Genomic DNA, 24,446 nt, shown 5'->3' on the forward strand with positions numbered 1-24,446 from the left:
GTGTGGGTGGGTCCATCACACGGGACGCGTCAGGATCTCAGCTTGCTCCTCTCTTCTGAAAACGCGGGGAGACACAGACAGCCCTAGACCAAAGGCTGGAGGGTGGTGGTGAGCCCCTTCACGGGGCGGCACCAAACCGCCGGCCCCACCCCGCGGGGAAGCCAGGCAGCACCGCCCCCGCGGCGGCGCCTGCGCCCGTCGGGCCTGTTCTGACTGCCCGTCTGGCCGCGCCCGGGCTCGGATTTCAAAGCCCGGGCTCCGGGCGTGAATGGGCCGGCGCCCGCCCGGCCTCCCTGCAGACCCCTCCCCGCGTCCCGCCCCCCGCGCCCACGTGACGCCCCGGCCTCCGCGCTCGGGTTACGGCCGCCGCGCCAGTCCCCGCGCCGAGGCTGCGCCGCCCGCCGCCCGCGCCGCGCCCCCCGCGCCGCCCGCCAGCCCCGCCGCAACATGGCCCGCGCCGCCCCGCGGCGGCCCGCGACCCCCGAGCGCGGCGCGGCCGGCCGCTGAGCGCGGCCCGGAGGCGGCAGGCCCGGCCCGGCCTCGCAGCGACAGCCGCCGCGGTGCGGGTCCCAGCGCCCTGCCTGCGCCGCCGCCCGGCCCGAGCATGGAGACAGCGGAGAAGGAGTGCGGCGCCCTGGGCGGGCTCTTCCAGGCCATCGTCAACGACATGAAGGTAACGGGCGCGGATGCGGCGCCGGTGCGTGTCCCCTTTGAGGACGCGTGGCGGCGGGCAGCCGCGTCCCGCCGTGTCGGTGAGGCCCCGCGTCTGTGTGCCCTTGTCTGAGCGCGTCTGGCCTGCGTCTGCCGTGCGCCCTGGTCTCCGGGCGCCCGTCGTGGGGGGTGTGGGCACTCATGTGTCTGGGTGTCCGTGCGATACCCAGGTCCATGCCCCTGGTCGCCCAGGTCGCAGCGCCCCCTTGGGGTCCCGACCTGAGTCTGCGCACACGCGGGCTTCCCGCGCCCCAGACCCCCAAACCATGAATGGGGGTTTGGCTGCGGGGGCGACTCAGGGCCCTTTAAAGGGTCCTGGGTCTCTCCGGCCTCCACCCTCTACCACCCCCGGGGCCCCCTTCCCCGACTCCGACGGCCCCGGAGCCCAGACAATGCTGTCACCGCCAAAGAAGCGAAAAATAATAAAGCAGGGAACCGTTAACTCCTTCCCTGCCAGCCTTGCCTCTGCGCCCGCTGCCCGCGCCCCAAAGCAGCTCCAGGACTCCACGGTCTGTGTGAGGAGTGGCCCGGGCCCCAAGGCCTCTGACCCGCCTTGGGGGGAGGAGGGCGAAGGTGGGCCTGAGGGAGCAGCCCCAGGGAAGGGCTGCCGGCTGCTCCAGGCTCTCAGCTCCAGCCCCTCTCCCGGATGGCCCAAGGTCAGGCTTCAGCGGGCCACCAACTCCTGGCCCACGCTGGCTCACCAGGTGGGGAAACCGAGGCTGGGAATGGCTCAAGGTCACTAAGGAGACTGTTGGACCAGCCCATGACCTCATCCGTCACTGCTGATCCGGGGAACGAGGGGGTCCTCGCCCCCAAAGAGGCTGGGGCTTGGCGGGGTGGCCCAGCTGACTAGGCAGAGAGGAGGGCCGACCGCAATGACAGGCCGGGGGCAGGCAGGCCGCGCCTCTCCCCTTCTGCTCTGGGGCAGGGTGGCCAGGCTAGGGGGAACATGGAACTCCTCAGAGCCCCCCCCGCCCCGCGTCTCACCCTCCCTGGTACACAGCCTGGCATCCTACAGTGACATCGCAGACCCTGGGGGGACACACCACAGTGCCCAGGCAGGCCTTCGGGGGGCTGCCAGATCCTTGTGCCCCCCACCCCCAGGAGGCCCGGGGCCACCCTCCCGCAGAACTGCAGGGTTGGCAGCGTGCATAGGTGCCCCTCGGTGCCCCACACAGGGTGCTCCCCTGAGACCCTGTCCCCCCAGCTCCACCTCCAAGCCCTTCTGCTGGCCCCTGAGTGCTGGCTTCCCGCTGCCTTCAGCAGCCCTTCCTGCCCCGTGAGCATCGCAGCCTTGGCACCAGGTTCCCATTCCAGACCACCCTCCCCCAACCACTCCCGGGGCTGGCGGAGCGGCTCCTTCCCGCACCTTGTCCCACTGGCATCCTCACCACACACACTGCCTCCGCAGCCGCTTTCACTCAGAGAAGCGGGCAGGACCGTCTCCCCCGTCTCCAGGCAATTTGCAAAGAACTTGGGGATGAGACGAAGGAGATGGGCCCAGATTGTAGCAAGCGGCTCAGGATTTTCTGACGTGGGGAGGCAAACTGGGAGAGGTTTCACCTGGCGTAATGCCGAGCCCCACCAGTCCCCAGCCTGTGACACAGGCTTGTGTCTGGGCCAGGGACAGGGCAGGGACGCGGACCGCCTGGAGGCCAGTCATCTGGAATTGGGGGACAGCTTCTGGCTGTTTCGCTCAGTGGCTTGAGCCACAGAAGCAGCAGGGTTTCCACAGAGGAAGGTGGCCAGGGTGAGGAGACCGAACTTACCTGCGAAGCCCCATGACAGCCCGCTCAGGGCTGCAGGTCCAGAGCCTGGCATGGGGGTGGCCGAGGAGGGGAGGGGGGCTGCCCCTGGGGCCTGGAGGGGCACCGACTCAGGGCAGGGGGCCCCAGGAGCGTTCCCTGCCTGCCCTGCCTCATTTAAGTGGCCCAGATGCCCCCCGAAGCTCAGAGAAGGGCAAGAACTTGTCCGGGAATGACAGGGCTGGGAGGGGGTCCGGGGCTCAGCCTGCACCTTCCGGAAATGGGGTCACAATCTGCCTGCCCCCGAGAGTGGGGAATGTCACGCAGGCCCAGAGACCGCCTGTTCGCTCTGTCCGCGGTCTTAGCCAAGTGCTCTCTGTGTGCCAGGTCCTGACCTAGTGCTTCCCAGGCGTCTCCACACCAGCCTGCTCCCGCGCTCATCTCACAGAGGAGCAAGCAGACTCAGAGAGGAGCCTCCCGCAGAGCTCCTCTCCCGGGGTGCAGCCTGGGCCACTCACCTGTACAGCCTGGGGCCCGCCCACCTGAGCACCCCCTGTGACGAGCGTGTGACTGCCCCCCCAGAGCCGCCTGCTGCTCTCCCAGTTCTGCAGTCCCCGCCCCTCCCCACCCTGGGTACCCAGATACTCACCTTCCAGACCCTGAAGTAGAGGGGTTGTCCCTGCCATGCAGTGACCAGTCAGACTTGGGATCAGAGCCTGAACCCCACACTCGGTAGCCATGGACCAGCCAGTTAATCTCTCTGAGCCTCAGTTTCCTCATCTGTAGAATGGGGGTGGTGACAGCGGTATTCGCCTCCCAGGGTTGCTGTAAGGACTCAGTGTGACCCCACAGTGAGAGCGCTCGGCCGGGCGCCTGGCCCACCACACTCTTGACCCCCAGTCGCAGTCCCCGTCACTATCAAGACCACGAGTCCGGAGGCTTCGAGCCTGCCTGACAGCTGGGTGCAGCCTGCCTGAGGGCACAGGCCCGGGCGGAGACAGGACACGCTCCTGGGCGCTGGCCCCTCGAGCTCGCCTCTGGGGTCATCGTGACTTACCAGTGGGCCCTTACAGGCCAGGAGCTCCTGTCCACCTGCTGAGGAGGGGCTGGGCCTGGCCCCCCAAACCCCACCCTGTCCCCTCTGCCCAAGGAGGACCGAGACTGGGAGGGCCAGGGATGGAGTGAGCCTCGGGGCGGAGGCTGTGAGGGTGTGACTTCAGTACACAGACCTGTCTCACCCACAGCGGGGTACAGACCTGTCTCCCCCACTTCTCCCAGCCCCTAGCTTTCAGACAGAGGCTGCTGAGGGGCTGAGACCCCAGGGGCCAGGACCGCTGCCTCTGCACCCCTGCCCCCATGGCGTTATCTCCCCAAGGTCTCAGCACAGCCTAGGGCTGGGGTGCAGAGCGGGGTGGTGCCAAGTCCTCAGGAGTGCCAGGGGAGACCCAGGCTCCTTCACCCCAGGCTGTGCCGCACAGACAGCCCACCCACCGCCTCTGCCTTCCCGCTCCAGCCTGTGAACTTCTCAAATATTTGCTTTCCCTGGGCGCTGGCTGGGCCGGGCTGGGAGGGGAGGGTGCTTCTGACGATCCCAGAAGCTGCCCTGTGCTTCCCACTGCAGCAGACTGGCCTCCCTGGGGTTCCAGCCTGGCAGAGCCTGCCTCTGAGGCCTTGGCAACTGAGGTCTCTGCCTTCCCCCTTCCCACTGGAAAAGCCCTGGCTCCCAGCACCCCATCCCACATGGAAGGGAAGGTCAGAAGAACCTTGGGGCTTCGCTGCCCTGGGGCTCTTTTTCAAGGATCAAGGCTTCCTTCCACAGGGCCATTGGGCCGGGACCCAACAGCCATGGGAGGCCCATTAGCCAGAAAAGCCCGCTGATCACACTGGACAACTTGATCGCCAGGAGCCCGGCCTCACTACTGGGAAACCCCCTCCCAGCTCAGAGCTTTGGGCCAGGCTGGGATAAAGGCCACACTGTGTCCCCAGGAGGGGCGGGGAGCTGGGGGTGGAGAAAGGTGGCTCTGTTGGCTGCACAAGGCCCCATTCAGCCTGGGCCTGACTGTCCCGGGCAGGCTGGCCAGGCCCCGCAGCAGCCGCGGTCCCCCTGGGCCTGGGAGCCCCGGCCGCTGGCCTGTGATGGGCAGATGGGCTGGCAGCAGCTTCCGGGTCACGGGGCCCTCATTCAGACCCAGCGTGTCTCAAGCTCCACCACGGCTCACTGCGCCTCTGCCCCCAGGCCGTGTGGACCATCCAGGGCTGTGTCCGGGGGACACAGTGCCCCTAGTGTGGCCAGCCCAGTCCCCCCCAGGCCCTCCCACCCGCAAGGAGACGCGGCCTGCCGCTCCCAGTCTCCATCCCCCTTGAGGATGTGGGCTACCACTGCTCACAGTGCCCGGGGTTCCTGACTGTTAGGGAGCGCGGGGCAGGCAGAGGTGCTTGTTTCTGGGGCCAGGCCTTCTTCATGCCCGTGTCTGCCCCCAGAGGAACCCCGGAAGCCCCCTCTCCACAGGGGCGAGGCTGCTCTCTTAGACACGGCCCAGGGTCTAGACCAGGCATGAGGGGCCCCGGCCCGGGGGGAGCCCTCATGGCGGCTCACTGCCTCTCCCATCCCCTCCGCAGAGCTCCTACCCCATCTGGGAGGACTTCAACTCCAAGGCCACGAAGCTGCATTCCCAGCTGAGGTGAGGGTGCCCCAGCTGGGGAGGAGATGGGGCGCAAGGCCACCCCCCCACTGACCGCCCCCCACCCGTCTCCCCAGGACCACCGTGCTGGCTGCTGTGGCCTTCCTGGACGCCTTCCAGAAAGTGGCCGACATGGCCACCAACACCCGAGGTGGGGAGGGCACGCGGCCCAACTTGGACTTGCACTCCGAACAGCTGAGTGGGTGTGAGCCGGAGAGGACCCGGGGCCAGAGACGGGACCTTGGGTCCTGCTGGCTCATGGAGCAGGCTTTCTGGAGAGAGGGAGCCTCTCATCACTGGGCAGGAGCGGGTGACAGGCGACAGGGATGTTCGGGGGTGGGGGAGGGGAGTGCGAGGGGGGTCTGTCTCGCTGCCAGGTAGCTGGATTGACCTCTCAGCCACGGTGTTCACACTCCGTAGGTGAGTCTGTGGCTTCTCTCCCCATCTGCCCTTCTCGGGGCACGGGGCAGGGGAAGGTTCCCTTGCTGGCCTTGGCTCTGCGGCCTTCCGGTCCGAGCAGTGGGACCTGGGGCTCCTGCCTCCTTGGCTGGTGAGACCAAGGCGACGGGCACCCTCACGCCTGCATCTGGGCGCATCTGGAGGGGGTTCTGGGAGGGAGGGGTTTTGTTGGCTCCTTGAACCGTCTTTGGTGTGGGCCTCTCCCCTCTGGGGTTACGGGGACAGGTCCTGACCTGACCCCTCCGAGAGGGGCCGGCGGGGTCGCAGGAGGGATCAGCGGGATGGGGATGCCGGACCGGGCCTGCGGAGTGGAGAGATGGGGATGCCGGGAGGGGCACGGCGGCGGCGGCGGCGGCGGGGCCGCAGGATGGGGACTTCAGGGCCGGCGGGCTGCGAGCTCGGCTCTTGGGCCAGACGCGCCCCCGCGTGGCCCGGGCCGGGCCTGCAGGAGCCCGGCGGCCCCGCCCACGTGGCGCTTGCCCCCAGGGGCCACGCGGGACATCGGCTCGGCGCTCACGCGCATGTGCATGCGCCACCGCAGCATCGAGACCAAGCTGCGGCAGTTCACCAAGTGAGTGCGTCCGCGCTGGGGGTGGGGGTCGAGGGAAGATCCCAGGGCGACCCTGACCTGCCCTCCGTTGCCGTTGCCCTCAGCGCGCTGCTGGAAAGCCTCATCAACCCGCTGCAGGAGCGCATCGAGGACTGGAAGAAGTCGGCCAACCAGCTGGACAAGGATCACGCAAAAGGTGGGTCCCGCCTGGCCGCGCCCTCCAGCTCCCCACTGGCAGAAACCCTGTCATAGCGCCGCTCTCTCTCCCTCTGCACAGAGTACAAACGAGCGCGGCACGAGATCAAGAAAAAGTCTTCGGACACGCTGAAGCTGCAGAAGAAAGCACGCAAAGGTGAGCCCCGAGCGGCTGCAGAGGTGCAGCCCCGCGGGCCCCTGCACAGCCCCGCGCTGTGTCCCCGACGGCCGTGGGGTCACCCAGGGCAACGTCCGACCTGAGGCACCCCGTGCTGGACACAGGGACCCCAGCTTCTGGGGTGGGCAGAGGGGGTGCCTGCCGCCTGACTGGACCCCCTCCTCGGGAGGCTGCAGGAGGCCCCGCCCCCAGGAGCGGCTTTGTCCATCCGGCTGTCTTTCACACGGTCTCTCTCTCTGTCTCTCCTCTCCTCTCCTCTCCCCACCCCTCCTGTAGAGCTACTTGGTAAGTCAGATGCCCGTCCCCTGAGCTGCTCTCCCTCCCTGTCGTCCCTGTCGCATTTGTCTGTCTCCCCCAGCTCAGGGCCATTGGAGGAACCTCTTCAGGCCGAGGAGGAGCGAGGAAGGTGGTCGGTCCGCAAGGGAGGGGCTGGGGCACAGTCCTCCGGTCCGGGGCCGAGGCCGGGGCTGTGCTGGGTCGGTTTGCCAGGCCAGGAGGGCGGGTGGGCAGGGTGGGGGGCCAGGCCTCGGCTGCCCCAGCCCGGCAGTCGCCGGGCCCTTCCCTCCTGCTCCGCCGCGCCCCCAACGCCCTTCTCGCTGTCTCCTCTCCATTCTCTTCTCGCTCTCTGTGGTTCTTTCGCTGCATCTTTGTGTCGCTCCTGCTGTTCTTGTGCATCATTCCTGAGCCAAGTGGGGACCCCCATGAGACACCCCCTTTCCCATGCCCTGGGCCCAGCCCCAGCGCTCCTGGACCCCGCCTCCGTCGTGGCCTGGCCTGCAGCCCTGCCCCATGCTCTACTCTGTTCAGCTTCCACGCCCCCTCCCTGAGCCCAGGAAGGGAGGCGCCTCACCCCACAGGCAGTGAGGGTGTCCCTGGGGGCAGAAGCTTCTGCTCTCCCGGAGGCCTCCGCCTGACTCCACTGAGCACAGCTGCTCCGGGTGGCCCCAGGGCTGCCCAAGGTTCTGCTCGCCCCAGGAACTGGGTGGCTTTGCAGCTTTGGTGTCTTTCCTGTGTGCCTGTCTGTCCTCTCTGCCTGCGCTGGGGACCAGCCTTTCCACGAGCCCTGGCGTCCCAGCTGCCCTCCCCGGTCCCCAGGCTCCCCCGGAAGTGCCCAGCCTCACGGCCAGGGATCCTACCTCGGGGCCTGAGCCTTGGATGCAGCAAGTCAGGCCCGCGTCCCCAGCGCGGCCTCTCCTCCCCACCCCCCAGGGAAAGGAGACCTGCAGCCCCAGCTGGACAGCGCCCTGCAGGATGTGAATGACATGTACCTGCTGCTGGAGGAGACAGAGAAGCAGGCAGTGCGCCGGGCCCTGATTGAGGAGCGTGGCCGCTTCTGCACCTTCATCACGTTCCTGCAGCCCGTGGTGGTGGGTCCCGCGGGGACACAGAGGCCTTCTTAGCATCTCCACGACTGGGCCAGTTGAGGGGCCCTCACAAATCCCGAGAGGTCCTGAGGACCATGGCCCAAGCCACATGGGCCGGGGGGAAGGGCGAGGGAGGGGTGGCCGGGCAGGGAGGCCCAGGAGGCTGACTCACTGCCCCGTCAGAACGGCGAGCTGACCATGCTGGGGGAGATCACCCACCTGCAGGGCATCATCGACGACCTGGTGGTGCTGACCGCGGAGCCGCACAAGCTGCCCCCCGCCAGCGAGCAGGTATGGCCAGCCCCGGGGACGGCCCGCCTTGGTTGGGGACAACGGAGGAGGCAATGGGAAAACGTTGGGGGGATCAGCTGGGCACAGAAGGCCTCCCCCGTGAGTTCTAGGGGCACCTGCCCACACGAGCAGGGTGTGTGCCCGGGACCCAGCAGGGCCTCACACAGAGCAGACGGCTGGACGTCCCGGATCCGCAGGGCCAGGCTCCGAGCAAGCCAGTCCTGATGGTGCCTCCGGCCTCCATGCCCACACCCACCAGCCCCATGCACACACGTGCAGCTGCCCCCTATGCTCGCAGTCCTCGCTGACAGCGCCGTGGTGCTCCTCTCACTCGGCCTCACTGTGCGCCCAGCCCTAGCCGAGCCCTTCCCACGGTCACCTAGTTCAGTCACCTCCACGCCCTCTAAGACAGGAAGGAGCAGCTGCATTTCCCAGGAGAAAACTGGGGCTCAGAGAGAAGCAGCGGCTTGCCTGAGGGCAGAGCAGAGCCAGGGTTGGACCCCATGGTCTTGCATGGCCACTCTGGTCTGACTCCTCCACCAGCCCCAAGGAGTCCTCAGGAGCACCAGGTTCCTCTGTGTCCTGGCTGGGCCAGCATCCCTGAGAAGCAGAGAGGGCACAACCTCCCCGGCATCCCCCCGCTTTCTAGCAGCCCTGCCTCTTGTCCCTGAGTGAGGAGCTGGCATTAGGAAAAGGCTGGAACACAGAGGGCTTCCGTATCCCCAAGATATCCTCTGGGGCCTGGTTCTCAATTGGGAAGACCCCGCCAGCCCTCTGGAGGGAGACTCAGGAAAGTGATGAGGCTTTCTTCGGGGCTGGGCTGCCCCCAGTGACCCCATCAATGTCCCTATCCAGGTGATCACAGACCTGAAGGGCTCAGACTACAGCTGGTCATACCAGACCCCACCCTCATCGCCTAGCAGCTCCAGCTCCCGGAAGTCCAGCATGTGCAGGTCAGTGGGGGACTGGGTAGGGGGCAGGGAAAAGGAATGGGGGAAGCCCCGCCCAGAAGTGTATCAGGAATTGCTTTGTGGCCCCAGAATTCATGCAACTGCTGCATCATCAAGGAATCTAGGGAAAATACACTCGCACTGCACGACCGCTGCTAGCGCAGGCGTAGGGACAGGCTGCGGGGCAGCAGCAGCAGCAGAGGGTGCGCCAGCTGCCTGTTAAATGCTTTCTGCATTTTCCTCATTGAATCCTAACACCATTCTATCCGGTATGATGTTGTCTCTGTTCCAATGGAGAGGGAAGCTGAGGTACAGAATCCCAGCATTAACCTCTCAGCTCAGCCAGGCCTAGCACAGTCTGGGCAGCAGGAAGAATCTGAGGTGGGGAAGGCCATGGAGGCTTTCAGGAGCGTATGCAGAGGCTCTAAGCTTACCTGTGGGCACTGCGGCCTGGCTGGTTCCTGAGAGCTGCGCCTAGGCAGCTGCCACAGGGCCAACCCTCAGCCCAAGCTGGCCCTGGGGGCCGTGCAGGGCCAGGGTGGGGCCAGGGTCCTGCTTGGCCAGCAGGCAGGCTCGGGGTCAGGGGCGCTTCCTGGGAGGGGTCTAGATTAAAGGCTTCCTGTGGGGGGGCTTTGAGCACAGAGCAGGTTACTGGTGGGGAGACCCCTCTGTACCGGGCACTCTTTCTCTAGAAGCAGCTTGGCTGGGCACTCAGGCCATGGGCAGTGACCCAGGCAGAGTTATTGCTGCTCCTGCAGGGAGAGAATGGTCCACAGCAGCTGGAGGCTCTTCAGACCCCGGGTGGGTGACCGACGCAGGAGGGAGGTTGATCCCAGGGGTCACCCATGCCAAGGGTGGGGGCCAGGGGCCTCCCGGGTCACGCTCAGGAGGATGGTGACCTTCACTGGCAGGAGCGTTGCCCAGCCTGGACATGGATGCAGACAGGATGAGCTACAGAAGTGAAGTGGGGGAGGGTGATGGTGAGTTTAGGACCTGTGCTGACCAGCACCCCACGCTAGACATTCAGTCAGGATCTCATGGCAAATACCAGATTCAGAGAAGACAATCAGGGTCAGACTCGTGTCTAGTTGTAGCCTAACTGACTCCGTTCCTCCTCGTCAGGCTGAGGTTTCCGCTTCATAATGGCGGTGCGGGAGGCAGACAGGCTGCCTTGGCTCGGGGTGCCGGGCGGAGGCTCCTGGGGCAGTGGGGGCCCGCCCCCCAGCCCGCAGTCGGGGACCCCGCTGCTCTGGCCCGTGGCCTCGGCCTGGTCTGACCCTGTCTTTCCTCCCCCGCCCCTCCTCTCTGCCCACCCTCGTGTGTCCCCCTGCCTCCCAAACGCGCCCTGTGTCTCCCTGTCCGGCCGCCGTGCCCCCTCCCTCCCCAGCGCCCCCAGCAGCGGGAGCAGCGCCAAGGGTGGCGGAGGCCCCTGGCCCGGGGGCGCCCAAACGTGCTCACCCGGTCCCGCCTGTCGCTACCGCAGCCTGGCGCAGCCCGCCCCTGCCGCCCGCCTCTCCAGCGTCTCCTCCCACGACTCCGGCTTCGTCTCCCAGGAAGCCACCTACTCCAAGCCCCCCTCGCCCATGCCTTCAGACATCACCAGCCAGGTGAGGGGTGTCTGCTGAGCTCATGCCAGCCCCAGGCCATCCACACTGTGGGGCGGGGCCCCTACAGGTGCTGAGTGTGGCCCGAAGGCCCCCAGGACCACCGCGTCCCCGGACCAGCCTGAGCCCACTGCCCCAGGGCAGAGGAGGGGAAGGTCTGGAGGAGCCTGCCAGCTCCGGACCCCGTGACCCCCGTGCCGGGGCTGAGAGCGGCCTGCAGGCCCCCAGGACCACCGTGTCCAGGACCAGCCTGAGCCCACTGCCCCAGGGCAGGGCGGGGGAGGGTTTGGAGGAGCCTGCCAGCTCCAGACCCTGGGACCCCCCGTGCCAGGGCTGGCTGTGATGGGGTGGGTGCCCCACGGAGGCATCCTTAGGAGCCCCAGGATTTACAGGCATCTTCCCCCGCTCTCACCCTGAACGTGAGAACCCCTTCAGAGGCAGGCTCAGACCCTCAGAGGCAGGCTCAGATCCTCAGGCTCTGTGAAAGGCACCAGAGGAGCTAGAGCAGAAGACAGGGAGGTCAGGCCGCGTGCCCAGGTGCCCACCGTGGCCCGGCCCTCTGAGCCCAGCATTCTGTAGTCTGCCCTCTTGCCCAGGATGTGCCCACAGCATGCCCAGACTGCCCTCCTCAGCAGGCTCATTCCTGTCGGCACACAGACACATGCTCCGGTACCGTCCGTCTAAAAGGCCTCCCTTCCTCCACAGTCTCCTCCAGCCGCCTCTTCTCTCCTTCACAGCAACACTGCTCAGGACACTCGTCCACACCGACCGCCTCCGTCTCATTCCCCACTCAGTCCTGTCTGCGTCAGCTTTCCTTAACGGAAAAGCTAGAATAATTCATTCTCCTGTGTCCTTTATCCGTGTGTGCGTACGCTTTTGAGACTGTTAGGTCCATACAGCTTTAAAATGTTAACTCGCAGTGAACTGAGTCTCCCCACGTGGTGTAGCTGACCCTCTGTTGCGTGTACATTTTCTAGCGTAGAGTGAGTCTGTTTTGTTTGATTTTACTGCAGCTACTTCAGCTCAACATTTACGTTATCATTTCCTATCTCTTAGTTTTTAAACTCACTATGTCCTTATGTTTTAGATGAGTCTCTCGTAAACAGCATATGCCTAGGTTTTCTTTTCTTATCCAGGCTGACAATCTCTCTCTCTTAACTGACATTTTTAAGTCCTTTCACAGTTATCGATATTACTGGCATACTTAGACTTCTTTTTTATTTCTGTTCATTCTGCTTTATCTGTGCTTCTTTTGTTTCTTTTCTTGCTTTTTGTTTGTTTTTTCTTCCCCCATTATTTCCTTCTACTGGATTTTAAGTTATACTTTTTTCCTTTCTTATACAGGTTACCTTGAAATTTTACCATGCATCCTTAGCAAAGTCCTAACCCAGGCTCCTGAATCATTCAAGGACCTTAACATATATTTTAACTTTGGTCACCTATCCCCTCCCCTTATAAGCTATTTTATGCTATTCTCTCCTTTTTTTATCATCCCTACAATTGACATTTTTCTTCTTAATGTCATCATTATCTTATACGTAAGTATCTGTTAGATTTACCCATATGTGTTTATACTTTTTTTGTTCATTTTCTCCTTTTAAGGTCATTTTGCTTCTTTCTGCAGTAAAATACATCCTTTAAAGTTCTTTTAGAATGGGTCTGTAGCAGTAAACTCAGGTTTTGTTTTTCTGTAAACATGCTTCATTTTTTTTCTTCTTCCTTGAAAGCTAGTTTTGCCAGAGATGCAGCGCTGGGTGCCAGTTGCTTTGTCTCCACACTGCGAGGAGAGTGTGTTCTCCGAGGGTATTTTCCCTGCGTTCTGGCTTCTGTTGCCGGCTGAGAGTTCTGCTCTCCGTCGCTGCTGTGCCTTTGTGAGTGACCTGACTTCTCTCTCTGGTCACTTGAGTTTTTCTGCAACGTGTCTGGTTGTGGATTTGTGCTCATTTAATCTCCCTTGGTGGTTTGTGTTCCTCTGTCTGCACATTCAGGTTTTTCACCCATTCTAGGAGTTTGCGAGCATTCTCTCCTCATTCTCACTCCCACTCTGCTCGCTCCTGTCTGGTCTCTGTGTCTCTCTCCTCTCACGTCTCTCATCTCCTTGTTTCCCTGGATCATCTCTTCAGGTCTGTCTGCCAATGTACCTTTTCTCTATTTTACAGCAATTTAACCTATCCCTTAAGGTTTATTTTTATTATCGTGAAATAACTCTAGCCTTGTAGACAATCTCTAAAAAGAGCAGAGTTCCCACCCGGCCTCTGCACTGTCTCCCCTGATGCTAGCATCCCATGTAACTATCAGCAGTTTTAAAACCAGGAAATTAGCACGGCACAACACTGTTAACTCGCTGACAGACTCTCTTTCACATGTTGCCAGCTTTCTCACTGGCATCCTTTTCCCGGTCCAGGAGTCCAGGCTCTGACACAGGACCCTGCACTGCGTACTATCACTGTGTCTCCTTAGGCTTCTCCGGTCTGCGATGGCTCCTTGGTCCCTTCTCCATGGCTTTTGAATACCGGCCATGTGTTCTGTAGAATGTCGCTCGTTTTGGGTGTGTCTCATGCCTTCCCATAGTCAGAAGGGCAGGACGAGCACAGCAGTTGATTTATTGCTGTTCCCCCGCCTCGTCAGCCAGCGGTGTCCGACATTCTTTTCATGTTAGCCGTTCTGGTGGGTATTATAGTAACAGTGCCCAGTGGTTTGAATTTGCATTCCCCTAATGACTAATGAGGTTGTATGTTTTTTCATACGTTTAAAGGCTACGTATCTTTTTTTTATGAAGGAAATGTTCAGATCTTCTGTTTCTTTTTCTCTACTAGGTTGTACGTCTTTTTCTTGTTGATTTGTAGAACTTCTTATACACTGTGGCTACAAGTCTTTTCATCTGATAATCTTGAGTCTGTGCGTTGCTGTTTTACTCCCTTTAGTTCAGTTCAGTTCAGTCGCTCAGTCGTGTCCGACTCTTCTCTACCCCATGAATCACAGCACGCCAGGCCTCCCTGTCCATCACCAACTCCCGGAGTTCACCCAGACTCACGTCCATTGAGTTGGTGATGCCATCCAGCCATCTCATCCTCTGTCGTCCCCTTCTCCTCCTGCCCCCAATCCCTACCAGCATCAGAGTCTTTTCCAATGAGTCAACTCTTCGCATGAGGTGGCCAAAGTACTGGAGTTTCAGCTTTAGCATCATTCCCTCCAAAGAAATCCCAGGACTGATCTCCTTCAGAAGGGACTGGTTGAATCTCCTTGCAGTCCAAGGGACTCTCAAGAGTCTTCTCCAACACCACAGTTCAAAAGCATCAATTCTTCGGCGCTCAGCCTTCTTCACAGTCCAACTCTCACATCCATACATGACGACAGGAAAAACCATAGCCTTGACTAGATGGACCTTTGTTGACAAAGTAATGTCTCTGCTTTTGAATATGCTGTCTAGGTTGGTCATAACTTTCCTTCCAAGGAGTAAGCATCTTTTAATTTCATGGCTGCAGTCACCATCTGCCGTGATTTTGGAGCCCAAAAAATAAAGTCTGACACTGTTTCCACTGTTTCCCCATCTATTTCCCATGAAGTGATGGGACCGGATACCATGATCTTAGTTTTCTGAATGTTGAGCTTTAAGCCAACTTTTTCACTGTCCACTTTCACTTTCATCAAGAGGCTTTTTAGTTCCTCTTCACTTTCTGCCATAAGAGTGGTGTCATCTGCATATCTGAGGTTATTGATATTTCTCCCGGCAATCTTGATTCCAGCTTGTGTTTCTTCCAGTCCAGCATTTCTCATGATGTACTCTGCATATAAATTAAATAAGCAGGGTGACAATATACAGCCTTGACGTACTCCTTTTCCTATTTGGAACCAGTCTGTTGTTCCATGTCCAGTTCTAACTCTTGCTTCCTGACCTGCATATAGGTTTCTCAAGAGGCAGGTCAGGTGGTCTGGTATTCCCATCTCTTTCAGAATTTTCCACAGTTTATGGTGAACCACACAGTCAAAAGCTTTGGCATAGTCAATAAAGCAGAAATAGATGTTTTTCTGGAACTCTCTTGCTTTTTCCATGATCCAGCAGATGTTGGCAATTTGATCTCTGGTTCCTCTGCCTTTTCTAAAACCAGATTGAACATCAAGAAGTTCACGGTTCACATATTGCTGAAGCCTTGCTTGGAGAATTTTGAGCATTACTTTACTAGCGTGTGAGATGAGTGCAATTGTGCGGTAGTTTGAGCATTCCTTGGCATTGCCTTTCTTTGGGATTGGAATGAAAACTGACCTTTTCCAGTCCTGTGGCCATTGCTGAGTTTTCCAAATTTGCTGGCATATTGAGTGCAGCACTTTCACAGCATCATCTTCCAGGATTTGGAATAGCTCAACTGGAATTCCATCACCTCCACTAGCTTTTTCGTAGTGATGCTTTCTAAGGCCCACTTGACTTCACATTCCAGGATGTCTGGCTCTAGATCAGTGATCACACCATCGTGATTATCTGGGTCGTGAAGATCTTTTTTGTACAGTTCTTCTGTGTATTCTTGCCATCTCTTCTTAATATCTTCTGCTTCTGTTAGGTCCATGCCATTTCTGTCCTTTATCGAGCCCATCTTTGCATGAAATGTAAAATTCTAAAGTTCTTAATGTATGTCTAATTTATCCATTTTTTCCAATTGTTAGTGCTTTTTTCTGTCCTGTTAGCAGTATTTTTGTGTACTCCAGGGTCGCAAAGATGTTTTCTTCCAAAAGCTTTTTTTTTTTTTTTTTTTTGGCTCTGCTGCTCAGCTTGTGGGATCGAAGTTCCCCAACCAGCAGAGATTGAAGGTGGGCCTTCAGCATGGAAGTGTGGAGTCCCAACCACTGGACCACCAGGGAATTCCCTGCAAAGCCTTTTTCTTTTACCTTTTTTCACTCAGATCTGCAGGTCATCTGGAATTGACTGTGTGTGTGTGTGTTAGTATGAGAGATGGACAGGGAAGCCTGGCGGGCTGCAGTCCATGGGGTCACAAAGAGTTGGATACGACTGAGCGACTGAACTGCAGGAGTCATTTTTTTCCATATGGATATCTAATTAACAGTTTATTGCAAAGACCATCTTTTTCCTCTACTGCACTGTAGTGTGTTACCTTCGTCATAAAACAGGTGTCTGAATGTGTAGCTGTTTCTGGAGTTTGTATTCTGTTCCACTGGTTGATCTGTCTGTTCTTGTACCAGTAGGACACCGTCTTAATTATGGTAACTTTATACAGAATCCTGACACCTGGTAATAAAAGTCCTCTAGGTATGTTACTCTTCAATATTACTTGTTTTTGGCCCTTTGCATTTCCTTATAAATTGTAATATTAGCTTGTTATTTTCCACTTTAAAAGAAGCAATCCCTGGGATTCTGCCTGGGATTACATATGTCTCTCCATTTTATTATGGCTTTACCTTCTTTCAATAATATTTTGCAATTTTCATGTGAGAATCTTGCACGTCTACCACTGGCTTTTTCCCCCCTGGGTATTTGATATTTGTTGATGCTATTTTAAATTATTTTGGCTTTTTCAGAGTCTCTTACTTGTTTTTCAGCTGCTGATATTTAGAAATTTTTTTTTTTGTATGTTGATCTTGTATCCAATAACCTCATTAAAAACACTTGTTAGTTCTGATAATCATAGAATGAATATTCTGCATACACAATCAGGTCTTTTACAGTTTCTTTTTTTCCAGTCCTTTTGCTTTTTACTCCTTTTTACTTCTCTTTCATGCTCTATTGCACTGCTAGGACTTCCAGTACTTAATAGAAATGGTGATAGTGAGCATCTTTATCTTTCTCCAGCCTCAGAAAGAAAAGAATTGATATTTTTGTAGACAACGCTGTGAGATGAACGAAGCTCCTTTCTACCACTAGTGTGTTCTCCATGAATGGGTGTTGAATTTTTCCACTGAGTTTTCCAACATTTTTTTCTTTTTTTGTTTCAGCAATTATATTGGTAAAACTCTCAATGTATTTATTATTTTCTTTGAATCCTTACTTACAGAGTTTAGTTTTCTTTTGGTCATCTTGGCTCATCATAAACTAAAAAAGTCTGGGAGTTGAAATCAGGATGCTTTAGAGAATGTGCCCTGGTGGGCACAGGACATGCAGAGCTGCACCTGACCAGTCCCCTTCCAGGTTTAATTCCGGGCGGCAGTCGGGCGGGCTCTCCACCTGGCACTTACCCAGTCTCTCAACCACAGTGCTGAGGCTGCCTCTGCCCCTGGGGACCTTCATGGTCCTGCTTTGCTCTTGCTTCCTTTTTCTTCAGCCTTTCTCTTATCTTCAGTTGGGGGCCTCCCAGGGTACCTGGTCCCTGCCACTGTCCAGAGCAGGAGCCTCCAGGCATCCTCGGTCCTGTCTTCAGTTCTGGGGGTCTCCATGGACACCCCTCTGGCCCATCTTCCGGACCCCCAGCAGCCCCCACACCACTGGCCCTCCCTCCTTGGCGCACAGGGCTCTTCCCCAGTTTCTGTGACAGGTGCCTGTTGTGGTCTTCCTCCCACACGGCTCGCAGGTCCTGTCACTCTTTACTGGGCTGTCCTCTCCTTCCCAGGCACTGAGGGGAGCCTGGCGTCCCTGAACCCCTTCTCTAACCACCCTCAGCCTGACTGCCTGCGTCACCTGGTTCTGTCTCACGCTGCTGGATCTGTGGCTCCAAACCTGACTTCTCCCTAAACTCCAGATTGTTAAATACAGTTGCCGGCACTGCACCTGGGCTTAGACACCTAACAGGCAGCCCTGCCTAACACTCGCAGGATGGAACCCTGGACTCCGTTCCCCCCAGGCCTGCCCTTCCGAGAGAACGGTGACAAATCCCCCCGCAGCTCAAGCCAGCACCCCACTGCCGACCTTAGCATCGCTCTTTCCCTGCTCGCCACATGCAGGCCAGCAGCAGTCAGTCTTGTTAATTCTTAGAGAAGTGTGGTTCTTGGGCTGCGGTGGGGTAGGTCTGCGGTGGGGGCGGTGGGGTGCGCTCTGGGTGCTGCTTTCTGCGCAGGCGCTCGCGGCGCAGGGCGTGGTGTGGGCGGGGAGGCCGTGGAGGCCTGAGTCAGGGTCCCCCACGTGCTGGCGGCGTAACCCGATGTGTTCTCTCCCCACCCTCCTGCCGCCCTGCCCCGTCGCCTGCCCGCTCGCCTCCGCATGCAGAAGTCCTCCAGCTCCGCGTCCTCTGAGGCCTCGGAGACCTGCCAGTCCGTTAGCGAGTGCAGCTCCCCGACCTCGGTCAGTGCCCCCCACCTGCCCAGGCACTCAGGGAGGGTCCAGGTTCGACCAGAGGGGTATGCGTAGGCACCCGCTTCGCACAAAAGAAACCTCCTGGGCCCCAATGCAGCCGTTCCCCAAACGCTCACCTCCTCCCTCCTGCGGGAAAGCCCAGGAGGGGCTGGGGAGTCACAGTGCCCTCTGTGCTCTGCCCTCGGCCATGAGGAGCAGGGCGCAGGGGCCTCCTGACCCGCCCGCCTTGCCTTACAGGACTGGGCCAAGGCCGGCCCCCACGAGCAGCCCGCAGGCACCGCGCTGCAGCGGAGGAAGGACCGCGTGGAGCTCCTGCGAGACCCGGAGCTGGGCCCGGCCGGCGGGGGCGCCCCGGGCCCGAGTGGAGAGGAGGCCCCACGACCCCGCATGTCCCCCGCCACCATCGCAGCCAAGGTGAGGGCCGCTCCCGGGATGGCCCGGCTGGGCCCCCCTCTCTCCCAGGCCAGCTCTAAGGCCCGGCAAGTGGTCACGGGGCCAGCCCGGAACACCTGGGGGGACTGCCTTCCCGACCGGGCGGAGCGAGAAGCGTGAGTGAGGCTTCAGCTTGCGGTCTTCCTGCCCTCAGCACGGGGAGGAGGTGTCCCCTGCTGCCAGCGACCTGGCCATGGTGCTGACCCGCGGCCTGAGCCTAGAGCACCAGAAGAGCAGCCGGGACTCCCTGCAGTACTCGAGCGGCTACAGCACGCAGACCACCACGCCCTCGTGCTCCGAGGACACCATCCCCTCCCAAGGTAGGCCCCGGGGGCTCGGGCCGGGGCCGCGCCTTCTCGGCCCCGAGGCTCTGGGCCCACCGCGTCCCATGCCCCACCCCACCCTAGGCTCTGACTACGACTGCTACTCCGTGAACGGGGATGCAGACGGCGAGGGGCCCCCCGAATTCGACAAGTCGTCCACCATCCCTCGCAACAGCAACATCGCCCAGAACTACCGCCGCCTGATCCAGACCAAGCGTCCAGCCTCCACCGCGGGGCTGCCCACCGCCTCAGGGGCGCCCCCTGGCGTGGCCACCATCCGCCGCACCCCGTCCACCAAGCCCACCGTGCGCCGCGCCCTCTCCAGCGCCGGGCCCATCCCCATCCGGCCGCCCATCGTGCCGGTGAAGACGCCCACGGTGCCTGACTCCCCCGGCTACGTGGGGCCCACGCGGGCTGGCAGCGAGGAGTGCGTCTTCTACACCGACGAGGCCGCCGCAGCCCTGGCGCCGGACCTGGCCAAGGCCTCCCCAAAGAGGCTCAGCCTGCCCAACACAGCCTGGGGCAGCCCGTCCCCAGAGGCGGCCGGCTACGCGGGGCTGGCGGCCCAGGACGACGAGGAGCAGCAGCAGCAGCTGGCCGCCAACCGGCACAGCCTGGTGGAGAAGCTCGGGGAGCTGGTGGCGGGCGCCCACGCGCTGGCCGAGGGCCAGTTCCCCTTCCCCTCCGCCTTGTCGGCCGCCCCCGCGGAGGGGACGCCCGCCCCACCCCCCGCCGCCCCCGGCGAGCCTCCGGCCGAAGACATGCTGGTGGCCATCCGGCGCGGGGTGCGGCTCCGCAGGACCGTCACCAACGACAGGTCGGCGCCCCGCATCTTGTGATGGCGCCTCCCGCCCCACTCCCCGGCCCGGCCAGGCAGGGGGCCGGGCCGGTGGGCCGCGGAGGCTCAGAGCAGAGGCACAGTCAGGAGTGAGCAGAGCCAGGCGAGGTTTTTTTCTTTTTTTTAAGTCACACGAGTCAAAGCCACTTTACTGGGAGGAGAAACCCAGCTTGGATTTCATGGTTTAAACAGGAAGTGACTTCTTAGACTGCGCCAGGACGGAGCCTGCGGGCCTTGAACTGGATTTGAAGCCTGTTTCAACCTTTTCTTGCCTACTCTGCCCCTCCTCTCCCTCCTGCCAGGCCCTGCCCTTTCCACACAAGGGCGAGCCACAGAGCCGTGCCCCGTGCCCCGTGCCCCCAGCAGAGGGGCCTACCCACCTGGCAGGGCCCGCAGTGCACAGCTCAGGCAGCCCGGCCCAGCGCCTCCCCATCTCCCTGGGGACGGTGGCCCCCAGCCCCTGGCCAAGGCCCCCCCCCCACGTCCCTCTCTGTCACCCCCTGTCACCCCCCCTCATCTCTGCCTCTCCCAGGCTCTCCTCCATCAGGGAGGCGGGGGGGGGGGGGGGGGGGGGGGGGGGGCCATGGAGGGGCGAGGGCTACAGTGTCTGGGTTAATCAGAGGCTCCACAGAGCGGCTGGCCGTTTGGGGGGCCAGTGAAGTTAAGAGCCAGCCCACCCACTGGGGACGGGGGCCTGGGGCCCAAGTCGAGTCTCTTGGGGAGGACGCACAGGGTGCCTGCCCGGAGGAGGGTGGGGCCCCTGAGACAGCTTGCCTGCCTGCAGATGCGGCTGGGGCGGGGCAACAGGGAAGGCGTGCGGAGGCCAGGCTGTTGGCCTACCGGCCTCCCAGGAGCTGCTCAGATCCCATCGTCATCCGGGCACGTGGGGACTTTAACTCTGGTGATAGTTTCAGCTACCTTTGGGTCAGGGACTGAAACTGGAGAGGGTGGGGGGTGGGTTCTTTTATGAATATATAATAAAGTGAGCTGACCGGACAAGGACTGCGTGTGGGGACAGGGTAGACGGTACAGGGTGTGTCCAAGAGTGCCTGAGGGACAGAGGGCCCCTCGGTGGCCTGATGGCCCGTGGGAGGAGGAGGAGGGCCTGCACGGCTCCTGGGGGCCAGGGGGTGGGGTCGGTGTTCTCTGCAGCATCCAGAGCAAAACCACAATGCGCTGGGAAGGGGCCGGGGGCTGGGTCTCCCACCCGTTTGCTGCAGGCCAAGGGGGGGAGGGCTGCTGGGGGAGATTGGCCCTGACTGTTGTCAGAGGCGATGCCATCCCAGGGTGGTCCCGGGTGGCAGGACTGAGGTGGAGGGAGTGCACCCCTCCACCCGCACAGCATGTTGCGCCAACTCTAAGCAGGTAAAAGCACGTGTGCCAAGGGCAAGCGGAGGGCTTCCTGTGACCCGCAGGCCCGCTGAGAGCAGCCATGCTGGCAGGGTCACGGGGCAGGGGCTCCTGGGGTCAGGAGAGCTGGCTCTTCCTGGTCTGGATGGACCCAGGGCTCCTGGTAGTTCTTGTGCTGGAAACGGGTCTAGGCACAGCCGCCAGGAGGGTGTGGGGAACCAGGGATTCCTCTGAGGGGCTCCCCAGAGGTGGGTGAAGGACGGTACCTGTAAGTCGCTAGGTCAGAGAAAGGAGCCTCACTGAGCTGAGCTCACCACACCTGGAGGAGGGCCGGGGGAGCAGATGGCCTGCACTCGGAGGCTTGGGGGCAGAGTGTACACTGCCCCCCGCCCCGCCAGGGTTTGCCCAGGTCGGCTGGTTTAAGACGCAGGTTTTCTGATGTGAGCAGGGTAAGGGGCAGTGGGGGGGGCGGGGTACCCGGGTCCCCATGAGGAAGAGCTTGCCCTGAGGAGGGGTGTGGCCTCAGGGACCCGGGGGGAGGGGGTGGGCATGGCACAGGCACCCCTCACCTAGACTGCGGGGGCCCCCCCTCCAGGCTACCCCCAGGGCTGTACATAGCTCCTCCACCCCCTTGACCGCCTCATCCCTCTAGTGACCGCCAAGTAGGCCCGCCCCTTCAGGATCCGAGCCAACCATCCCATGTCACAAACTTTGGTTTGGGGAACTTCTTTACGTTTGTTTCATTTTTTTCTTTTTGTACAGAGAAATATTCTATTCAAAGCGTCTTTTGACTGAAGTAACTTTTCTGGTGCTGTTGTTAACTTGTTCCTTTTTTTAATTTATTTCCCCTCCCTAGGCCTCCCCTTCTGGTTCCCACTCACTTTGTCTCCCCTCTGCCACCCGCCCCCAGCCCCCATGCCATCTAAACCATTGTTTCTCTTCTTTCTGTCTGTTTTGGATAAATTATCCTTTCCTTCCCCCCCCACCCACCTCCCGCAGCCCACCCTTCCCTTGATTTAAATAGTCACTGCTACAAGTAACAAATGCACTGTGAAGATCCCAGTATTAATAAAGTTGTACTGTAATTAACACCACTGTCTCCTGGCTTCCTCCAGTGCCTGCAGCCAGCACCCGCCCTGCCTGCGCCCCGCCCCCACCGTCCCAGACCTGGCGAGGGGCAGTGGGTTCTGTGTGGGCCAGGCTGGAGTGGCCGGGGCTCGTGCCAGGACCCATGTGTTTGAACACCTCAGTTATGTCCCTGCTGGGGGTGGTCTTGGAGCTGCCAGCTGGAGGGGGAAGAGGGCAGTGTCCAGGACACACTGTGGGAGATGAGCCCAACACCGCTGCTCTGTCAGGCTTGCTGAGGCTTCATGGGCTGGGGCGGGGCTGGAAGGAACTCAGCCCCTCAAATATCCCCCATTCCGGGACCCTGGCGAAGGCCCTGACCATTCCAACTCAATCCTCAGCTCCAGGCTCCTGCGCCAGACCAGCCCGCCCCCCGTTCCTGCCTCCTGCACTTGGCAGGAGGTTGAAAGCAGCCTTCTCCAGGTTCACCCTCAAAGATGCAAGCAAACCAAAACAAAGCGGGTGTTTAATAGAAAAAATAAACTATGGCAAGATGTGGCATTTGGCTACCATGCCCTTGTCCCAGCTTTGCTGCCCCCTCCCCGGCCTTGCTTTGTTGGGCTCCCCCCACGCCCACCTGGTACAGCTCCCACCGCCTGACTCAGGAGAAGGTCGGCACAGCCTTCAGGGAAGGGGTCAGCCCAGGCAGTGCCAGGAGCAGCCAGAGGCTCTGCCTTCACGACCTTCAGGTGCCCCAGCCCCCGCCGCTCCAGGCGAGACCACAGAGGGGGAGCTGCGCCTTTCTCAGGCTCTGTGTCCCTCAAAGGAAAACTGCGGGGCCTCCTCTCCAGGAGGCGCTCCCCACTGCCACCCGAAGTCTCAGGCCCAGTCCGTCTCTTGCAGGGGCTCCTCCAGCTGCCCCCCAGGTCACCCTAGGCTCCTCCGGGCAGGAAGCCTTCGCCCTGTGCCCTCAGCAGCTTCACTGAGTTGGGGGGCCAGCCGAGGGTCCCAGGACGCGGGGCAGGGAGGTGGAGGGCGGCTGGGGCAGAGGGTACAGCTGGGCGGCCTCACACTGTGCCGAGGCTGGGCTGCGAGGCTGAGGCTGAGGTGCCTCACAGTCCTGCCAGTTTAGCACAGAGCTTTCTTTACCTGCGGGGACACACACAGACACACAAATGAGGCTGCAGGACTGGTCATCAGCCCCTCACCCCAACCGAGTCGCACAGCTCTCCGTGTACCCAAGTACATCTCCGCTTTCAGAAATGGCCTGTGGCCCTGGGGAGCAGAGGACGTGCTGAGGAGGGCCCCGGCTCTGCCCGGTGACCTGGCTCAGACAGCGGTACCCCAGCCCCAGCCCCAGGCCCTCAGAGCTCCTCACAGCAAGGGCAGTAGAGCAGCTGCATGACCCGGAAGCAGTTGTCCAGCAGCGCTTTGGGCCGCACCAGCTTCAGGCTTCCTGGTGCACTCAGGAGGTTCAACACTGCTTCCACCTGGGGGCTGACCTCCACGCCCTGGAAGGGAGGAAACCTTTAGGACCACAGATGCCACCCTCAGCCCATGCAGAGATCCCAGGAGAGCTGGCGGGGGTGAGGGCGGGGTGGGCAAACTCATCCTGCCTGGAAAGAGGTGACCAGAACACCCGAGAGTAACTTCTCTCCTTCCTGTGGGCGCCATTTTTCCTGGGAGGGGCTCCCTCAATGCCCGTCACTCGAGCACAACACACAGAGACTTCTCTTTTTCCTCCTGGGGGCGGCCAGACCGGGAGGAGGTGGGGGCATCCTCGCTGCTCCAGCGCAGGCCTGGCTGCCCCTGCATGAGGAGTCCCCGTCCCAGGGACACTCCCCTTCAGGTGCAGAGACCCACACCCACTCCAGGAAGACGAAGCAGGACCCGCAGGAGGGTCGGTCTTATTGTGAGGCCAAGGCAGGCCAACAGGGCTGGGTCTCCAGCTCCAAGCAGGTGGGCTCCTCTGAACTGCACTTACTCTAAGGGGCCCAGTGTGGGGGGCACGGGCACCGTGCTCAGGATGGAGCAGGGCCCGGAGCCGCAGGAGCAGACACGGAGCAGGGGGGCTGTGAGGCCTGAGCTGGGCAAGGCCCTTCCTCAGAGTGATGTGTGCTGGGTGGAGTTGTGTGCTCCTCTGCCCCACGTCCCCCTAAAAAAGCTGTGAAAAGGTGAAAAGTGTTGGTCGCTCAGTCTCGTCCAACTCTTTGCAACACCTTGAATTGTAGCCCGCCAGTATCCTCTGTCCATGGGATTCTCCAGGCAAGAATCCTGGAGTGGGTTGCCATACCCTTCTCCAGGGGACCTTCCCAACCCAGGGGTCGAAGCCGGGTCTCCCGCTTTAAAGGCAGATTCTTTACCACTGAGCCACAAGGGAAGCTGAACCAAGTCCTTATCCCTGGAGCCTGTGAATGTGAGGAAACAGGGTCTTTGCAGGTGTAAAGTCAGGGACCTCCAGATGACCTTTATATCA

At 60.6% G+C, this 24,446-nt stretch overlaps 2 protein-coding genes across 22 annotated transcripts in view; one reads left to right on the forward strand and one right to left on the reverse strand.

The window, feature by feature from the left end:
* The first annotated feature begins 165 nt into the window (after positions 1–165).
* On the forward strand, positions 166–20,551 carry MTSS2 (MTSS I-BAR domain containing 2). Of its 4 annotated transcripts, none has more exons than XM_086349775.1 (14): positions 339–673; positions 5,076–5,137; positions 5,215–5,288; positions 6,083–6,167; positions 6,251–6,342; positions 6,424–6,498; positions 7,729–7,886; positions 8,067–8,174; positions 9,030–9,127; positions 10,512–10,731; positions 17,876–17,950; positions 18,200–18,376; positions 18,549–18,714; positions 18,802–20,551. In XM_086349775.1, exons 1-14 carry the CDS (start codon positions 605–607, stop codon positions 19,554–19,556), a joined length of 2,214 nt encoding a protein of 737 aa, XP_086205901.1. In that variant the 5' UTR covers positions 339–604; the 3' UTR covers positions 19,557–20,551. The 4 variants fall into 4 exon arrangements, with proteins under 4 accessions (XP_086205903.1, XP_086205904.1, XP_086205901.1 ...); XM_086349776.1 differs by having other exon boundaries at positions 340–673; positions 10,608–10,731; XM_086349777.1 differs by lacking the exons at positions 7,729–7,886; positions 8,067–8,174; positions 9,030–9,127; ... (3 more) ...; positions 18,549–18,714; positions 18,802–20,551 and adding an exon at positions 6,796–7,466 and having other exon boundaries at positions 166–673.
* Positions 20,552–22,479: 1,928 nt separating this feature from the next.
* IL34 (interleukin 34) overlaps positions 22,480–24,446 on the reverse strand; it is a 59,498-nt gene continuing 57,531 nt past the window's right edge. For all 18 annotated transcript variants that reach the window (XM_086349798.1, XM_086349801.1, XM_086349787.1 and 15 more), the window contains 2 exons: positions 23,349–23,481; positions 22,480–23,119 (listed from right to left, as the gene is read on the reverse strand). In XM_086349798.1, the coding sequence (XP_086205924.1) occupies positions 22,950–23,119; positions 23,349–23,481 (303 nt within the window). In that variant the 3' untranslated portion in view covers positions 22,480–22,949. The remainder of the gene's footprint in view (positions 23,120–23,348; positions 23,482–24,446) is intronic.

This window comes from Bos grunniens, chromosome 18 (assembly GCF_055505025.1).
Source record: "Bos grunniens cultivar Pamir isolate PY7600 chromosome 18, Bosgru_T2T1.0, whole genome shotgun sequence".
In the NCBI taxonomy this organism is placed as follows: Eukaryota; Metazoa; Chordata; class Mammalia; order Artiodactyla; family Bovidae; genus Bos; species Bos grunniens.